This window comes from Akebia trifoliata, chromosome 11 (genome assembly GCF_017979445.1).
Source record: "Akebia trifoliata isolate Shusen 1 chromosome 11, ASM1797944v1, whole genome shotgun sequence".
Taxonomy (NCBI): domain Eukaryota; kingdom Viridiplantae; phylum Streptophyta; class Magnoliopsida; order Ranunculales; family Lardizabalaceae; genus Akebia; species Akebia trifoliata.
In genome coordinates, this window is record NC_141385.1 from 36,394,235 (window position 1) to 36,413,009 (window position 18,775).

Genomic DNA, 18,775 nt, shown 5'->3' on the forward strand with positions numbered 1-18,775 from the left:
CTCGAGCTTTACATCCCCTCCCAACTATCGTTTTGGAGAGCCAAAGGACTTTGAAAGGACTCCAATGTACTCTGCATCCGACTCTCTATTTTGAAATATTTTTTAGAGAAACTTTTTCAATAGGCAAAAGAAGTTGACCGATGATTGCAGATTTAGGAAGGGCCATTTTGGATAGTTTTGTTGGAATGCATACCCCTTGAATATCTACAATGACTCTTTATAATAAAATGTCTAGTCATTATGGAGTCTCGTCGGAGTTACTCTAACAATGATGATTGAACTAGGCCATCATCCTTCCTCATCTTGAATTCGTAAAACCAACTAAAGTGCTTTCCTCCCCAACCCATTTGAGTGTACCTAGAAATAATAGAATTCCAAGCGGCCAAATCTCTTTGAGTAATTAGATCAAACATATTTCACGCTTCATCGATTCGATGATACTATAAACACACTTCAACAATTTTCTACATCGCGAATAAAATTGGATTAAGCCCATTTGTAATCAACTGAAATTGAAGCTCTTTTGCCTCTTCTAAGGGTCTGCAATGTCTCTCCAAGTCTTCCTTGTCATCATCTTAAATTGTGGAATTTAGAGTGAAAGCCAATAAGCTTGGTTTGTAACAATTATTTGCAGTTGAAACTGTTTTTAATAGCATGGTTGAACTTGAACTTAAGAAATTACTAAAATAGTTTAAAACTGTTAGGAGCCTAATTCCTAACCGTCCCACTCAAACGAGAGAAAGGTTGATTTTGAGTGCTTAAATGAAATATTCACTTATTATTTTAGTGATGAAATTATATCTATATATAAATTAAGAGTCCTACACTTAACAACTTACTAATTTCACTCTTACTAAAACACCAACGAAATCAATAATTAAGTTACACCTAAAATCTTAATTGAAATAGAAAACTAGATCTAATAACATAGAGTCCTAACAAAAACCTTAAATTTGAAATGACAAAAACCGTAATGAGAACTGAGAGGTCGAGAAGACAACGTTTATATACGCTATCACTTATCAATACCTAAGTTTTTATTTGATGTATTAGTTGGGTTTACATCAAAGAGCTTGAAGATGACAAATTTTGGGAGAAAATACTAGGATTTTGGTCAGGGAGTAGAGGTCGAAGATGAAGGCATTTAGGTCAAAGTGATAAATCTCATAGAGAAGACCTAGGTCAAAGGACGCATATCATTACTTTTAAAACAGGGTATATCAGTTATTCACCAAAAAGTGGAGCGGTATGTCTCAATCACACCCCAAGGCCCCAACTAAAAATCACAATTGAGAGAGAGAGAGAGAGGAGGAGAGCTGTTGAAGGATGAGCGGGACTACCTCCAATCTCTTGCAGCTATGGCAGATTCCTTCCACCACCAAATTATTCTTAAAGAGCTCCAAGCTTTCCAAAGGTTCTGTCTCTCAATATTGTCCCTCTTCAAGTTCTTTCCTTAAAAAAAGCAATAAACACAATTTTTAGTTACTAATTTTTTTTTTTTCATTCGAAAGCACCAAATGCATCATTTTCTCTCGTTTTTCTTATTACCCATTTGATAGGAAGCTCGAATATCAATTACCCATTTTTTTATTTTCTCTTTTGTTGGAGTTTCATGTAGATTTTTGTTCGATTTTTGTTCCTACTTTGATACCCATATACCGAGTTCTGTATAATCTTTCAAATTTTCATTTTTTTTTTCTTTGATAGGTATAAGTGTGAAGGAATGGTAACATTTCTGCATTTTTAATACTACTCGACTTCAAATCCTTCTCATTCCATTATTTGATGAAGTACCCATTTGATAGGTGTTATTGATTGTGCAAGTGTGCCAACATATATTAGTTTTGTAGAATCGTAGGAAATTTTCTATTTTTCACTCTCACATGAGGTCAAATGCCTCTGTATCTATCATTTGGTGAAGTATCTGTATAATGGGAAGCTCAAATTTCACTTCTCTACAACTTTGTTACCCCTTCTGCTCGTGTTTCATACAGTTTTGGGTGTGTTCCTGCATAGACACCTATAGCATATTTTTGTAGAATCTCTAAAAAGAAAAAAGAAAAAAAAAAACTCTCTCTTTAAATGGGTTCAAATTCATCTATTTCTATCCTTTGGTGAGCTACCATTTTTCTGGGAAGCTCAAATGTCCCCTTATGTTTTCTGTTTTTATATTATCTCTCAAAATTTACTGTTTTCAACCTTATATATCTCTTGATTTTGAGTGGTTATTGTTCCTGCTGTGATAAACAGTTCAGTGGATTCGAATCCATCTCTTTTCTATCCTTTGGTGAGGTTACCCATTTGATAGCAAGCTCATATATCACTTTTTTATGTTTTATGCTTTCATTTCTTGCAATGGGTATCGCCGATTTTTGTGTTCATTGAGTAATTATTTCTAGAATGACACTCCACACTTCTTTATATCTTCTCATGACACTCCACACTTCTTTATATCTTCTCATGAAACTTCACACCTCTTATATGCGGTGGCTGTTTTTTTCTCCCCATGTGGAGGGATGGCATGGCCAATTAAGATTGTCCATCTAATAAACAACCATATGGTTTGGCCACGCAGATAGTGAACTTGTACACATCATGCCTGTGCCCTATACTATGTCCCGTCCTTTTTCCCTATGTACAGCGTCCATTTAGTTTTTAGATGTTTTTTTTAATAAGTATAATTTTTATTAAAAAAGAGAAGAGAAGAACATGAGGACGAGGTGGCCCCCTTACAGAGCAAAGAAGAAAAAGAAAAGAAAAAAGAAGAAAAAAGAAACCCCAAAAAAGAAAGAAACAACCACGCCTGACTCAATTTACAAAGAACAAAGCTCTTCCCACTTGAATACAAAATCTTCAGAAAATAAAACCTCAATGAAACTCTTTGTTCAATAAAATAAACATAGAGTTTTATTGTGCTGAATGAGCCTGAGGTGGAGAAATGCATCTTCCCTTTAGACCCGCCACTTCAGCCGCTATCTACAGAGAACACAATGCTGCTGCAGTGAAAAAGTTTGGAGTGTCTCTCCAGAAAATGGGTCTTCTGTTTGGTTTTCTATTTTATCTCTTAATTTCCATAATATTTGGTTTTCTTGAGTAAAATTTAAATCCACTGAGTCTTTTTGAAATTCATATTTCTTTTTTACTTGGATAATGGTGTACGCATAATAACATGCCCTCTATTGGTACTTTTTATGGGTAAATGCAGGTTTATTTTCGGTGTCTGGAACAGAGATCCATGCAACATTATGCTTTTGTAGGAAAATTCAGACCACCACCTATGAAGTTGTGAATGGTAGCTATGTTCCCGAAACCCGAAATAAAGCAGAAACTTCCAAGGAGGTATTCCCTACAATATTACTTGAACTTTTCTACAGAAAAGGGTGTCTGAAAGAATGAAATATATATATATATTTTAAAAGAGGATAAGTCAATTCTCAAAGACCTTCGACAGTGTTCATTTTCAAAGTTTTGAATTATTTAACACTTTTAAAGCAAAAAAATAACCATTGAAAAAAATAATTATTTAGCACTTTTAAGGTCGTAACTGTTTTGAGAACACTTCTTCCAAGCTCTTGTTCCTGATATCTTGTTGATTCATTGGAGATTATAGATTAACCTAACTATGAGACTGCACTAAACATTGTCAATTGGAATCTGTTTTGCATACAATTTTCCATTTCTAGGACAAAACTCCTGCAGAACTTGAGACTGTTGGAGCATTTCAAAAGCTACCCATGGTGATGCCTTCAGTTGATATTCTTTATTCGGCTCTGAGGAAGGCAAAAAGGGTTTCACCTACAAAGGGTAATGATTGAAGTAACATGTTCTTGTGGCAATATTTACACATCTAGTTCCTATGGATGTTAATTAGCTCAAAGCTTGGTCCATGGAACCAGGTGCAGGAGGTGATATTTAGTTTGCATGTAACGTAGGCATTGCCAATATTGCAAAGCGGGAGAGAAATAGAGGTGCGAAGCAACTCGACGCTCTAATGAAAGTAAGTTCTTATTTGTAGTAGCCCTCTTGTTGGTTGAATGCGTAACTATTTGCTACTAGACTAGCATCTAACATTTGTTTTTTCCCCCAATTTTAGGAATTGGCGCTTCCACTGAGAGAATATGTGGAAAAGTTTCCAAACAAAAGACATGTGCACCCATATGAACGATCTCTTATTGAGTTGACTCTTGGAGATGGGAATTATGAAGCGGTAATATTTCCCTTTTATATGAAAGTTTCATGAATAGAGGATCCTAATGTTGCTTCCCACTCTTCTAAATAAATTGAAGATGGTATGCTGATAAATTTCTTTATTGTACTTGAAAGATTTTCATTCAAAAATTGGAAATAGGCGTACCTCCCATTATGTGGATGCATAGTTATAAGTCTATGAAAGACTTGTCTTTTAAACATGCACAAGCATTCATTTTATGCATTCTTGGTTATTGTTGTTCATTGCAATAGAAAAAGTTTCTGAATGATTTTCAATGGAGGTGTTTTAGTGTATCTATTGCTTTACATATGGTTTTGTACATTTAAAAGCTTTTGAGCTTTCAGAGATGAAGTTCTTGGCCTCATGCTATGGTTCTTCTGACTCTATTTATGGTTTTAGCAGGTATTGGGAAGGGTAAATACTCTTAAAAAGAAGGTGGTATCTGTTGGGAAGGAACATGCCGCTCTCTGTGCTAAGGTTGGAATTATGCTAACACCTAATACTATTTGATAACTTTTAGGGTGCACGTGAGGACGATCTTACTTTCCCCACTGAAACTAGAAACCTGTATAAGTGGTCAAAGTCAATTCCTAGTTTATGTTGGAGTTAACTACGGCTGTGATTCCTCCTAAAATGATCTTACTTTCCCTTTTCTTCTTATTCTTCTTTCTTTTTTTTCTTTTTTTCTTTTTTTCTTTTTTATAATTCTAACATGCTTGAAGGCATAATTCATGGGATATTAGTATATTTTATCTCATGCACTCTTCTCTCTATAAAGACAAGACTGAACTCAAATTGTTTTGTTGGCAGTCGTTATCAAAACGTGAAGCAGAGGAACGGTTGAATGAGGTCAGTGCCTTTATCCTTGTGAAAGACATCTTCGGGTGCATCTACATATGTCAATATTTGCCTTGGCTAGCAGGTTAAGCAAAATATGTATGGCTTTATCTGTAGGGTATGAAGAAGCTCGAAGAGATTTTTAAACTGGAAGGAAATGCAGTAGATGATCTTTTAAACATTGCCAAGGTAGTTGACTGCCTTTTCAACCATAAAATGAGCCAATTAACATTTGAATTGTCGAGTTCTGGCCCTCATAACATTTTGTTGCATCTTAGTAATGTCAAAGCACATTATCTGATGAATTTAATTGTTTGGCATAAATCTTAAGAATGTATGACTTATTAAGGTCTATGTATCTGGGACATGGGAACAAGGAGTTGTACCTCATTCTTACAAATAAATCCTATTGTCAAAATTTCGTATAAGTATATAAGTTCTTGGTCAAGTCCCTTTATAAACTCCATGGATTATCAGTGTTTGGCTTCTTTGTCGTTTCATCTATTCAGATTTGGGGATCAAGAGTTCCTTATAAGGTGTCATTTTTTATGTGGTTGGCAGTGTCAATGAAAATTCTGACTTTGGAAGCTTTTATTAGGTGGGGAATCTGTATGGCTAATCTTTATGTTTATGTGTAAAAGAGATGGTGAATATGTGCATCATCTACTAGACTACTACTTCATTGTAAGGTGGCTAGGTCGGTGTGGTGCCATTTTTTATCCATGTTTGGCATTTTAGGTTGCCCTCCTTATTCCAATTGAGATGTATTTGTGATCTGGGCTTGGCTGGGTCGGCACTTTTGGTGGCTAAGAGAGTTGGAGCATTTTTCCATTTGCAATTTGTTGGGTTCTCTAGGAGCGTAATATGTGCATTTTGAGAACAGAGAGCTCCCATTACAAGACATACTCATATCAATTTTGAGCCTTCTATTTTTTATTTTTTGTTTGTGTAAGATTTTTAGAGAGTTTAAGGGTGTATTTTTTGAAGACTTCTTGGGGATATGGGATTGGGTTTGTAATATTTCAGTTCCGCTAGTTTGCATTTTTTATTACTGTAAAATTTTATTAGAAAGAAAAAAGAGAGAAGGAGGCCGAGGTGGCCCACAATACAGAGAAAACAAAGAGCCTAGTTTGCTTTATTAGGTCTTTGTTGGATTTATTTGTTGAGTTTAGTCCCACAACAGACACTCATTGCCTTGTCTCTCTCCTTATAAGCTCTTGGGCCTCTCCACTATCGTGGTATCAGAGTGGGCCTTTCTCTCGTCCACATCACCCAATTCATATCTTCACGTGCTTTGGCCCAGTCCGGCCCACACGTGTGGGGGCGTGTTGAGTTTAATCCCACATCGGACACTCATTACCTTGTCTCTCTCCGTATAAAGCTCCTGGGCCTCTCCACTCATTGCCAATTGGTTTTGAGTTGTCTCTCCTTAACCATATTCTCATTGAGATGACTTTAACTCTAAACTTGATATTCAAAACAATCAGCTTGTGTTATTATTACGATTTTCTTTTTGAAGGATTAACCTTGATAATGGGTCTGCAGACGTTGCGTGCTGTGCCAGTAGTTGATCTAGAAACACCAACACTCTGTCTTGTTGGAGCTCCCAATGTGGGGAAATCATCGTTGGTCCGTGTACTCTCAACAGGAAAACCTGAGGTATGCTTGAACCATACCAGTTATACTAGTAATGTATTCAAAATCTAATCTGTGTTCAAGTTGCAAGGGTAGGCAGATGATCGTTATCAAAGCCTTATCCCAAAGATTTGGGATAGTTTATGTGGATTAGAATAGTTTAAAGGATTTCAATGAAAAGCTATATATATATATATATATATATATATATATATAGATATATATATAGATATATTTAAAGTAACAAATAGCCATTTGCCCCTCTGGATTTGGTTATTTACTGCTCTTTTACTTCCGGGAAGGTGGAAGAGTTAAAAAAGCTTGGTGGTAAAAGCAATTCTCCTAAAAATTGAGAGCTGTTATTGGCACTCCAACTTTTACTTTTTACACCCTAATTCCTTAAATAATTTATCACACCTTAATTAAAGATTAAAAGATGCCATTCAAACGTTACCAAGGTTTGGCTCAAATTATAATCTCAACATTACAAAACATTAAAATGCTCATTCAAACAATCAGTAGTTGCTTACAATTATGGTTAGGCTCATATAAAATCCTAAACCCAAAAATAGGAATCTAACAAGAAAAACACGAGAGAGCTTATATTGGCACCCCAACTGTTACTTCTTCTCAACCATTCACTTATTTTCTTTATTTTTAATTGGGGTATAATAATTAAAAGTTGGGGTGCCAATAACAGCTCTCTAAAAATTCTAGGTATAATAATTTGCATAAATATATATTTTTTTTCCTAGGAGTTCAGTATATAACCTCTATTTTTTACATCTCCCTTGACAGTTACACTTTGCTTCTTTTGTGCAGGTGTGCAACTATCCGTTCACAACTAGAGGGATTCTGATGGGTCACATTACTGTAAACTACCAGCGTTTTCAGGTTAGTTATTATTTTATGATGCTAAATATTAATTACTCCTAGAAAATGATGAAATTGAGTGATTGATTACAGGTGACAGACACTCCTGGCCTTTTGAAGAGACAAGATGGTAAGTGTGTTTTTGTGAATAGATCGGTACCTATTATCTTATTGTTCTCTCATCTTCATCTTGTTTAACCTAAAGAGGACAGAAATAATTTGGAGAAGTTAACGCTAGCCGTCCTCTCACATCTTCCAACCGCAGTACTATATGTCCATGACCTATCAGGAGAATGTGGGTCCTCACCTTCTGATCAGGTATGATCTATCTCTTTTATTTCTTCATCATATTTCGAATGATTTGATGTAAGCTCAAGGCTAGATGCTGTGCAAACAGTTCCCCTATGGACTGCATGCATACAAATAAGTGAATATATGTGGAATTATGCATACAATTTGTTGGCCTTAAAAGGCCGCTTAGCATTTAAGAGTGGTGTTTCATGATGCGAACACCATGAAGTCTGTCAGGTATGGTGCACCTTCGTGCCCTCTCATTGGAAAAGTGTATCATTGGCTCCATGCAAATCATTAATTCGATAAATACTTCATATAACAGTAACAAACTAAAGAAGTTGTTCTAGAGCTATGTTACCTGATTCGTGGGTTCACTCGGTTCAAATTTGGGTTCACCACTCAAGAATGAACCCGGTTCATAGGGGTTGACAGAGATGAGGGAATTTGAAGGTTGAAGTGATGAGTAGGTTAAAAATGATTGAAGATAACATATTTTGGGGAAAAAAAAACAATCATCGTTTTTTTATTTATATATTGACGATGAGGGTATTTGGTCATTTTTAATTAATCTATTAGTAAAGATCAAGGTCAAAGGGGCATACTAGCAATTTGAAATTTGAGGGGGATATCTCAAATATTATGAATATGTGGAGGGGGGTGTAAAAAAGTTAAAGTAAAATGGAATTCGTTTTGATTCACTGCATTTGACGACCAGAGCGAACCGTACTGCGAACTGGTTCGCGGTTTCGGTTCCATACTAACGAATTGGGTAACTCTGGAACCTTGTTCCATAGTACAATTTGTGCCAAAGAGAAAATACAAGAGGGACCACCATGAACCACTTGACGGTGCTTGCAGCATGAAATCACTAAACATTTAACTGGTCCAAATTAATGACCACATGACCATGCGTATGAGGCTCTACATATCACATGCTCTGAAGCACAGATGTTTAACTTTGATGTTGGCAAGGAGAGAGTGAACTTTGGTGGGTAGGGTGTTGTAAAACTACTTTTGTTAATATAAGATAGGGGAACCTTCTTAGCAGGAAAAGATTTGAATCGGTTCTTACTTAATTGTATTAGAGTTATGATGTAAAGTATTTAATTGAGATTTTGTACCCCAGATATTGGGTAAGTTCCCATCATGGAGTCTCTTGGCTAGCCTCATATCCTCTTTAATAATTGATTTTTTATAATTTGTTGTTGAATCTAGTGGCAAATCAGCAGGCTCAGCCAGACTTAAGAAATCATCATCAAGGCTTATCCCAAAAATTTGGGTTTAGCTGGATGAATCTTGTTCCTCCATTAAATTATCTCTAAAGCCATCTTTGTTGTTAATTCTAGTGTGTAAATATCCACTCTCACTACCTCAATTGGCTCTCCCTTAGTTTATCACCTATCGTGGCTACTCCTACATTTCACGCTTCTATTCATTTCTAATTTTATCTTTCTTAGTTTTTCCATTCTTCCATCTTGGCATCCTCATTTACACTCAATTATGCATATATTGTTTCTTGATTTTGGATTAGTAAAGGAAAGAAAGCGAGGATATAGTGTTGGTTATATTATTTGCAAATTATGTAGCGTTGGTTGAACTAATTGGATGGAGTGAATTCAAAACTAGACCTATGGAGGATACTTTGGTAAGATTTAAGAATTAGCAGGACCGCGGTAGAATATATGTGTGCAACTTTAGTGAGGACCAAGGATAATAGGGATTAATTTCCGAGATATGCCTCCAAAGCCTTTTAGCATTTGAGCATTTGGTGGCTAAAATGGAGGCACAGTTCTAGAGTATTATGTGACCAATGTATGCTAATAAAACTGGGGAAAATTGTATAGGACTGCAATAATACCAGTCAAAAAACATGTTCGTAGAATCAGTGTAGTAGCTATGAATATGTTTAGATGGACGAGTGTTACCATAAACGAGTTCATTAGAGAAATCTAGGAATTGCCCTTGGGAAGTAAAATAAAGTCGATGGAGAATAGTTTGGGCATATACAAGGAAACAAAGACTGTTGACTAAAGATGAGCACTTTGGTGCAAGTTGAAGGCTCTAAGAAAATTAATTGGAGGTCAGAAATCATGGATTGAGGTACTAAGACAAGATTTGAGGACACATGCCTTGACTGAAGATATGGCTCTTGATAGAGTTAAATGAAAAGAAAAAAGTTCATGTTTTATAGAATAAGGTGTTTTATTTCATTTTCAGTTGGCTGTCTTTGGCCTTTATTCTGCTTTCCTTGTATCTGGTTGGTCCTCTTGAACTCCTTTTTTCCATTAATGTAATTCTTAGACCAATTTAAAAAAAAAAGGATTCATGTTTCAACTTGTGATAAGGTATAGATGATGATAATAACCTTCTTTTTAAATGTTGGTTGGGTATTTGGGAAGAAATTGAGATAAAATGCCTACGTAAAAGGAAAGAACATAAACTGCCATTAATTTACTCAACTTCAAAAGCTCTCTAGAAGTCAGTTAATCTACCAACAACAACTATAACCAAATAAAGACAAGGACATTAAAAGTGGGGGTGGAAAGACAGGTCTAGAATAAGTAATGACACATAATTTCATAAATTCTTGTGAGATAAAATAGAGATTCACAATTTCTTCTAGGTTTGCTATGGGGAGAATCCTGGATCTGGAAACTGGGTTTCAGGTTTTACCAGTCAACTGGGTAATTTGGTAGAAATATTTGTTTTTGATCATGTGAGCAACCTCAGACTGTCACCACATCTTATGTTTTAACCGACATCATATCTTTCATGATTAAATTCTCAAAAATGCATTTTATTATGGCAACTCTGGTGCTGATGGGAACTACTTGTGCAGTTCGTGACATATAAAGAAGTACGTGAAAGATTCAGTGATCACCTTTGGATTGACGTCGTCTCGAAATGTGATCTGTTGAAAGAGTCGCCTGTTGTCTTCATCACAAAAGATGGTGATGCGGAAGATCTTGAGGTAGCGAGATATAGAAAGGCTGGACCCGATGGTGCCATCAATGTATCTGTGACGAGTGAGATTGGATTGAACGAGGTTATTTAACATCACTTGCTTTTCCTTTTTGTATTCTACTTTGTTGCCATCATTTTTCCCAACTACATATGAATTTGAGGATGATCCTAGGTTCTGAGTGGGGTACCCTTAGTGGATGCTCTCCGTCCCCAAATCTATAGATAATGGCTCACATGCAGAGGAGGTTGCCACCAACCATTTGATGGGTCTCTGTCAAAAACCAACTTGATGGGGTGACTGTTACCATCCAATCCATTAAAAATTTCTTTAAAAATAAAAAATCTTTCCCATTTTTGGTGATCATGGAAAGGAATTCAATAGAGGCATAGACAATCACTTCAAGTTGATCTTGTCATAGAATATTTCCCACAAGACCCACAGAACAGAGTAAGCCAAGACTTTAGAAATGGTATACCAATGGCATAATATACATATGGCGCACATAAAGCATATTGTGAATTTGTGATGCACTATCCAGGGATTCCACTTCTGCAAAGAAGTTCTACAAATCTAATAGATTATTAAATGATCCTATTTATTGATTTCTTTTGGACAATCAGACCAAAAAAATGGCCATCTTAAATTTTGAGAGCTGCTATTGGCACGCCAACTTTTACTTATTTTTTATTTATTTTTTCGGCTAGATTTTTTTTTTTTTTGGTTTAGGTTTTTATATGAGCCTAATCATAATTGTAAGCAACTACAGAAATTGTTTGAACGAGTGTTATAATGTTTTGTAATGTTGAGATTATAATTTGAGCCAAACTTTTGTAATGTTTGAAGGGTGTGTTTTAATCTTTAATTGTGGTGTGATAAATAATTTAAGAAATCAGGGTTTAATAAGTTAAAGTTGGGGTACCAATAGCAGCTCTATAAATTTTTCTGTGTGAAATTTCTTAGGAGGAAAACGCATTTGGTTCAGATTATTAGATTCTGATTCCAGACAATTTTTTTATTATCAGAATCTCGTTGGATTGACCATATTTCTGTAGTTATACAAAAAACAGATTTTAAAAACATAATAAATGGGTTCCTCTACATTTCTGATTTTAGCGGATTTGTGTTTCATGATCTACTCATCGGGATTCTTAAAGCTGTTTTCCACGAAAGATACATCAAGTTTGAAATTGGGTTTTATAGCTAATTCTGGTTTTCTTTTTTGTCTGTTTGCATTTTACAGCTGAAGAGTAAAGTTCATGATCTTCTGGTTTCTCAGTTGGCCAAGATCAAAAACCAAAATATCATTGAAAGCTAGAGGTACTTCAGGGTTTCCTTATGTCAAATATTCTCTTTCTGATCTCCTTATCCGATCTTCTATAATTTGGGCTTCTCTGGATTTAACAGTTCTAAAGTATAAAATTGCTTTACATGCCCCCCATCGATCAACTAGAATGTCCTTGATTTTGAATCTTGAGGAACCTCAGTTCAATCATTTTTGTTAGGATTGTTCTGATTCTTGTTCGATAAAGAAAATAGAATTTTTGGTGCAATGCTGACCTCTTTATTGAAAGCTATCTTTTGTGAGACTACAATTATTTCATATATCCCTTGTAAATGATGATGGCAATCTGCTGATACTCTATAATGTTTAAAAAAAGTTCGGCCACGTTTTATGTTTATTTGAACATATTAATAAATACAATTCAAGAAAAAAAAAAAGTGAAAATTGTAGGAGAGAGATGGAGAAATGTAAAATAAGCATTTGGTTTGATAATGATTTTTTTTTTTTTTTTTTTGAGTAAATAAGAATCACATGGAAATGAAAATACCCGTTGATGTTAACGTTTCTGTTGAGTTGGGTTTGAGAGAAAACTTGATAGTTTAAAGATGGGAATTTGTAGGGACTTAGAGAAAAGTAAGAATTTCATTTCATAAACTATTAAAGTCTTTAGGAAGATATATATTTATTATATTGGAAATTTAGTGTGCATTTTTTTTTTTTTTAGAGATGATTCTTCTTCAATCCTCTGTCCTGAACTGTTGGAATCTAATCCAACAAATTTACAAAGCAAGCAATGTATGTAGGTGAATGGAAATTTAATAAACTAAGGACATAAAAAGATTGATCAAGGGTGATGAAGTAGGTGAGTAAAAGAACCCCAAGGGGTTGGCCTAGTGCCAAGCCAAGCCTTGATAAGCTCCTCAGGAAGGGTAGGTCAAGTGTTCAAAACCCCACGAAGCAATGAATTACTTGGGGCCACCCTCCAAGGTCCGACTGACCCTCGATTCACCCTTGACTCAACCAGTTGCACGTAGGACTCTCTGAGGGGGTGGTGTGTGTGATTGTGGGATTAGTCTCACCCAAAGGGAAAAAAAAAAAAAGAGGAAAGTAAAAGGGTCACATTAACCATCAGATTGATATTCGAGTTGGATCAGATGGCTTATGAGGATGTCTTCTAGACTTCATTAGCATATTTTTGAAGTTGGTGCTCTTACGATTCCACCTTATGATTGGAAGCTCTATGATCTAGTTACATAGTGATGAATAATGCACGTGTTGGTTGTGTCTTAGTTGAAACCATAGTCGCAACATTTCACCATAAACTTTTTAATGATCCATCGTTGTCTGGAGAGATTGATGTTTTAGATGGTTGATCAGTATTCCTCATATTTTGCAGCTTCACGGGCGAGAGGTTGTTAAAAATGCCTTTGTATTTGGGTGGCGCTACCATTCAATATATAGGACTTCAATGGAACATTAGCAACCTCTACAATCATTTTTCTTCCATAAATGTTTGCTTCAAAAGTATTTCTATTTTATCTTTTAGGGGAAAAAGGGATTTTGTTAACATTGTTCAATGGAATCTGTGTAGATGATTTATGGAACTTTAATCGTGAAAATCGAAGTTTCTGAAGATTTTATAGGAAAAAATATAAATAATTTTTTTTTAGTAAAAAAACTAATAATGAGTATTGTTATAGAAGTCTTGACTATTGCTGTATAAGAATACTATTTTTTCCAACCAAATCAAAGATTGAAAATTAGCATTTTGAAAAAAAAAACTAAACCAAACAGTTGGGTCTGAATCAAGTATTTGGATTCCGATTAGAATCTGATTTGGTAACTTATTGGATAGGTTACGGATCAATCATTTCTACTCCAATAGGGGCCTGATTTGGTAACTTATTGTATCTTATAAATACATGAAATTTATTTATAATTTGTATGTCAAATCGGACTTGATCAGATGGAGACTCAATCATGGTTTTAAATCTCGTCCAAGACGAGACAACTAGTCCGATATGTAGCTTTGTCGTCCACCAACAAGATAGATAGACAAGTCAAACGTATCAGACAAGATTTAAACCACGATTCATTTTTCTCATTGTTTAATGAGACAACTCAAACGTATCGGAAAACTCATCCAAGACGACTTGGTCTCGTTCATGGATGAGACGAAGACATCATAACGAGTTTTCAAACCATGCTTGGTTCTCAGGATGAAAGTACAGTAACACAAATGTGTGGCTTTTACTGTGAAAACGGCTATAAGAGTTTTCATTAACCATACTTCAAACACCATAATTAACCATCTCAATCCACACATATTACCACCCTTGTTTGGGCACATTTAGATTTGATTTTATCTTGAAATTTTAAAAATTAAAAATATATATATGATAATCGAAACCCATCCTCATCAGATGTATAACATGTTTATTAAATTACATGATTTTTTTAAGTTCTATTAAATCAAAGAATGCTATGGTCTAGAAAGCTCCAACCTTCTCTAGTTTCCCTAACATCTCTACATGACAACTTCATCTGAGCACCCATTTCACTCAACATAGAGTACACCATGCTCTTCTTATGTATTGATCCATCACTCGTAACCGTAACAGAATCACAGTCATCCTCCTCAGGAAGCGTCACAAGGCTAAACCCGGCAACTTTCTCCAACCCCTTCTCCCTCATCATCATCCTCACCTTCTCAACATCATCCCATTTACCTGCCATGGCATATATGTTCGATAACATCACGTAAGCCCCCACATTCCTCGGCTCTAATTCAATTAACCGCTTTCCCACTCTCTCTCCAAGCTCGAAATTTGAATGGGTTTTACATCCTGACAACAAAGCTCCCCACAAAGCCGATCCTCCTTCCATTGGCATCTTCCTTATAACCTCCTGTGAATCTTTTGTCAACCCATTACGGCTAAGGAGATCGACCATGCAACCATAGTGTTCAACCTTTGGTTCTATTTTGTAAACCCGTTGCATCAAATCAAAGTACCACCAACCTTCTAACACCATTCCTGCATGGGTACAAGCGGATAAGACACATATAAAGGTTACTTCATTTGGCGTTGGTCCTCTCTCCTCCATCTCTAAGAACATCTCAAGTGCCTTCTCACCATACCCATGCATGCCATACCCCATTATCATAGAATTCCACGAAACAACACTCCTCTCAGGCATCTCATCGAAGACTTCTCTCGCCAATTCCATGGCTCCACATTTTGCGTACATTGTCAAGAGAGAAGTCGATAGTAACACATCGGGTTTGATTCTTCCGTTATCATTTATATAGGAATGAATCCACATGCCTCTATCAAGTTTACCTAAATTTGCACAAGCAGTCAAGACGCTAACGAGCGTTGCCTCATTCGGCTTCACCTCTCCTTCCACTATAATCCGATCAAACAATTTCAGGCACTCGTCGTAATCCTTGCTTCGCACGTAAAGCGCCAAAATCGAATTCCAAGACACCACATTTGGGTTTGGCATCTGATCAAAAAGCTCACGAGCTACCAAAACATTTCCAATCCTCGCATACCCATCAATCATAGAATTCCAAGTAACAACATCTCTAACCAACATCCACTCGAAAAGCTCTTTTGCAGCCTCCATATCCTCAATGCTTATATAACCCGCAATCATCGAATTCCAACTCACAATATCTCTCTCAGGCATCTCATCAAAAAATTTACGAGCAACACCAACTTCCCCATTCTTCACATACCCATCAATCATTGAGTTCAAAGTTACTAAATCTGACTCAGAACTTTCATCAAACATCTGTCGTGCAGACGCAATTTGTTGTACCGAAGAGTACATATGAATCATCGAATTCTTCACAAACAAATCGATTTCTAAACCAAATTTCACAATCAAGGCATGGGTTTTCTCCCCTTCTCGAATCGAACCGAGCTCAGCACAAATCTTAGCCAAAAGAGGGAATGTGTAGAAATTGGGTGGGATACAATGTCCGATCATTTGGCGATAATAAAACCTAATTGCGCTATTTGGGTCGTTCGAATTCACATAGGATCTGATAATTGTGTTACAGATAAAGGCATCAGGTTCGTCAAGGTGAAAGAAGTAAGAGATAGCAAGAGGGATCAAAGACGGCAAAGAGCAGAGTTTCTTTATGGATCGACTAGCAGCTAAGGAGTGTTGGAAGAGACCGGAAATGATGAGTTGGGTCTGGATTTGGTTGAATTCTTGGATGGTGCCCTTGCATGATTCTAAAATGCGCAGGATAGGGTGGTTTAGTGTTAACGTGCGCACCCCTTCATGTTCGAATTCGTTGGTTTTGGGTTCGTATTTGTTCCATATTCTTGGAGATGGTTTGGAGAGGTTTTGTTGGGTTCTGAGGATTTTTTCTAGAGAGAGAGAAGTTAAGCGAATTGTAGGCTTGGTGGAGTTAATTATAACGGTCATTTTTTTGAATTTTTGCGGGAAAGAAACTGCGCGAGTTTAAGAAGGCTAAAAGTTAAGTGTAATTTAAATATACCCCTCAGATTTTGGTGAATATTTGAGATACCTCATGAGTTTTCAAACTGATGACAAGAAAAACCCTAATTGGCAATGACCTAAATACCCTCGTCCTCAATCTGCTTCTCAAAAGTCAAACCCTTATTTTATTTTATTTTTGAGTCGTGATTTTCTAACACCCCCTCTGACATACACCCCCATACGCTCCCAGACGTGGCATGGTCTGGAACCACAAATCTTTTCTTAGGATGTACAATTACACATTAGGTATCCCGGGAAAATAGATCTATGATTCTAACACATGCCATGTCATGGGGCGTATGTTAAAGGGGTGCGTCAAAAAATCATTATTCTTTTTTTTATCTCTCCAAAAAAACCTAATTGAGACAAAAGTATCTAACATATTCATACCTAACAATTTTTCATAAAGCAGTGGCAAAACTTTTTTTTTTCGATGGGTAAGTTGGGCTCGAACCCACCACAACTTCAAAGTTACTTTGCAATGTGGCAAACCAACTGAACTATGGATCTAATCCATTCATTCGTAAAGCTATTTACTCGCTACCAGACATTTCTAGAAAATGTCGTGTTTTGATAACAAGATTGCTACTTATTTGTCATAAGATTTGATTATTTACTATATACACTTTATTGTTTTGTTGTCTTGTAAATCAATGAGAAAAAAAGGTATAAGGGTGTCCATATGATTGTAGGAAATTCATTTCTAAGAGATTATAAATTCCTTAAGAAAATGGTTATGGGAAAATGAATTCCTTCTGATTGGTTGCATATAGGAAAATAAAATTTATTATTTTAAGAGCGGCACTAGCACAGGCGAATAACATTCAGTGGAGCAAAAATAATTTTCCTGTGAGGCATTTTCACATCCAGAAATAATTTAAATAGTGTTGCATTTTTTTTATTTAAAAAAAAAAAAAAAAAATTATTCTTCCTCAACCATGCCCACAGAAATTATTATTGGTTCAATAATTTTTGCAAGAAATATTTTGTCGTGTTGGAACCATGTTTACAAAATTATGTTCCCTTGAAATACATGGGTTTATATTATTTTCTAAACAAAGATTAGAAAATCAGTACCCAAAGTTGGAGTCAAAGAGAGTGCGAGCAAAATCAATCACAAAGCACTAGCAGAATAATGTACAAGCAGAGAATACAAAGCTACAAGTAAGAATAAAGAATAAAACCCTAAAAAGTTATGTATTGGCGTGCAAGCAATCGGTTAAAATAGAGGTTATAAAAAAATAAAGAATTTTTTAGGTTGGTGTGCAACTAGTTGGTCCCTAAATTAATCTTTCAGACGGAATGTACCCAAACATTAAGACAATTTACATATTCACCCTCAAAGTTCAGAAAACTTTCCCAACACCACCTTTATCAGCTTCATTTTATCTTGAGCTCTAAAATATTAGATTACTTTTGCCCTATCGACTAATGAGTAGATGTCAAATTAGAAACTTATCTACAAGTGCTGGGTAAGATAGATATAGCATGTGCTCCCTAGCTTAGCTTAGTTGGTAAAGTCTCTGGGTGATATTACGAGAAACCTAGGTTCAAATCCCGCCAACAGTGAGTTACTGACCTCATTAAAAACAGGTTTCCAGATAATAGAAAAACAAAAAAAAACAAAAAAAGTCATGCTGGAGTGACTTCAAGATTGGACCTCATATCTCACATTCTTACATGAAAATGTGTAGGAACCCGGGATGTTTTTGACTCATATCTCAATGAAAAGTATGTGGTTTCTACACACTATCACATCAAGATGTGCAATATGAGGTACAATCTTGAGCTCACCACAGCATAATTCAAAGAATAAAAAGATAGATGTAGAAAAAGTGAACTAAATTTTTGGAACATAATAAGAAGAATAGGCTTTAGGGATAAATTTTCAAAAAAGGTTTGAATCCAGTTTTTTATTCAGAAAAAAGAAAAAAAAAAAAAACAAGAAGACTACAAAAGATTTATCAAACAAGTAAATACGTCCTTCTGGTAATGGGTAAGTGTTTTCTTTCATCTGGTACTTCAATTATTTAAGACAAGAGGAGCCACTTTCCCCTTTTTTCACATAGTTATGGAAGCTTTTGGTAACATATAGGGCTAATTCGAAGATTTGCATCTTGAATTCAGCACTATACGCTTCTGTTTGTGAGATCTTCAATTC

The 18,775-nt window shown here is 35.7% G+C and overlaps 2 protein-coding genes across 4 annotated transcripts; one reads left to right on the forward strand and one right to left on the reverse strand.

The window, feature by feature from the left end:
* The first annotated feature begins 1,238 nt into the window (after positions 1-1,238).
* On the forward strand, positions 1,239-13,650 carry PDE318 (P-loop containing nucleoside triphosphate hydrolases superfamily protein). 3 transcript variants are annotated; one of them, XM_086459714.1, is made up of 15 exons: positions 1,239-1,414; positions 3,206-3,339; positions 3,684-3,804; positions 3,933-3,997; positions 4,094-4,207; positions 4,613-4,687; positions 5,021-5,059; positions 5,165-5,236; positions 6,593-6,706; positions 7,505-7,576; positions 7,649-7,685; positions 7,761-7,873; positions 10,689-10,895; positions 12,055-12,131; positions 13,493-13,650. In XM_086459714.1, the coding sequence occupies exons 1-14, from the start codon at positions 1,327-1,329 to the stop codon at positions 12,127-12,129; spliced, it is 1,326 nt and encodes a 441-aa protein (XP_086315840.1). In that variant the 5' UTR covers positions 1,239-1,326; the 3' UTR covers positions 12,130-12,131; positions 13,493-13,650. The 3 variants fall into 3 exon arrangements, with proteins under 3 accessions (XP_086315840.1, XP_086315841.1, XP_086315839.1); XM_086459715.1 differs by lacking the exon at positions 13,493-13,650 and adding an exon at positions 12,219-12,364; XM_086459713.1 differs by lacking the exon at positions 13,493-13,650 and having other exon boundaries at positions 1,240-1,414; positions 12,055-12,364.
* An 840-nt stretch (positions 13,651-14,490) lies between these two features.
* On the reverse strand, positions 14,491-16,781 carry LOC147391433 (pentatricopeptide repeat-containing protein At3g29230-like). The gene has a single exon (XM_086417227.1). The coding sequence runs from the start codon at positions 16,537-16,539 to the stop codon at positions 14,569-14,571; it is 1,971 nt and encodes a 656-aa protein (XP_086273353.1). The 5' UTR covers positions 16,540-16,781; the 3' UTR covers positions 14,491-14,568.
* Positions 16,782-18,775: the final 1,994 nt, after the last annotated feature.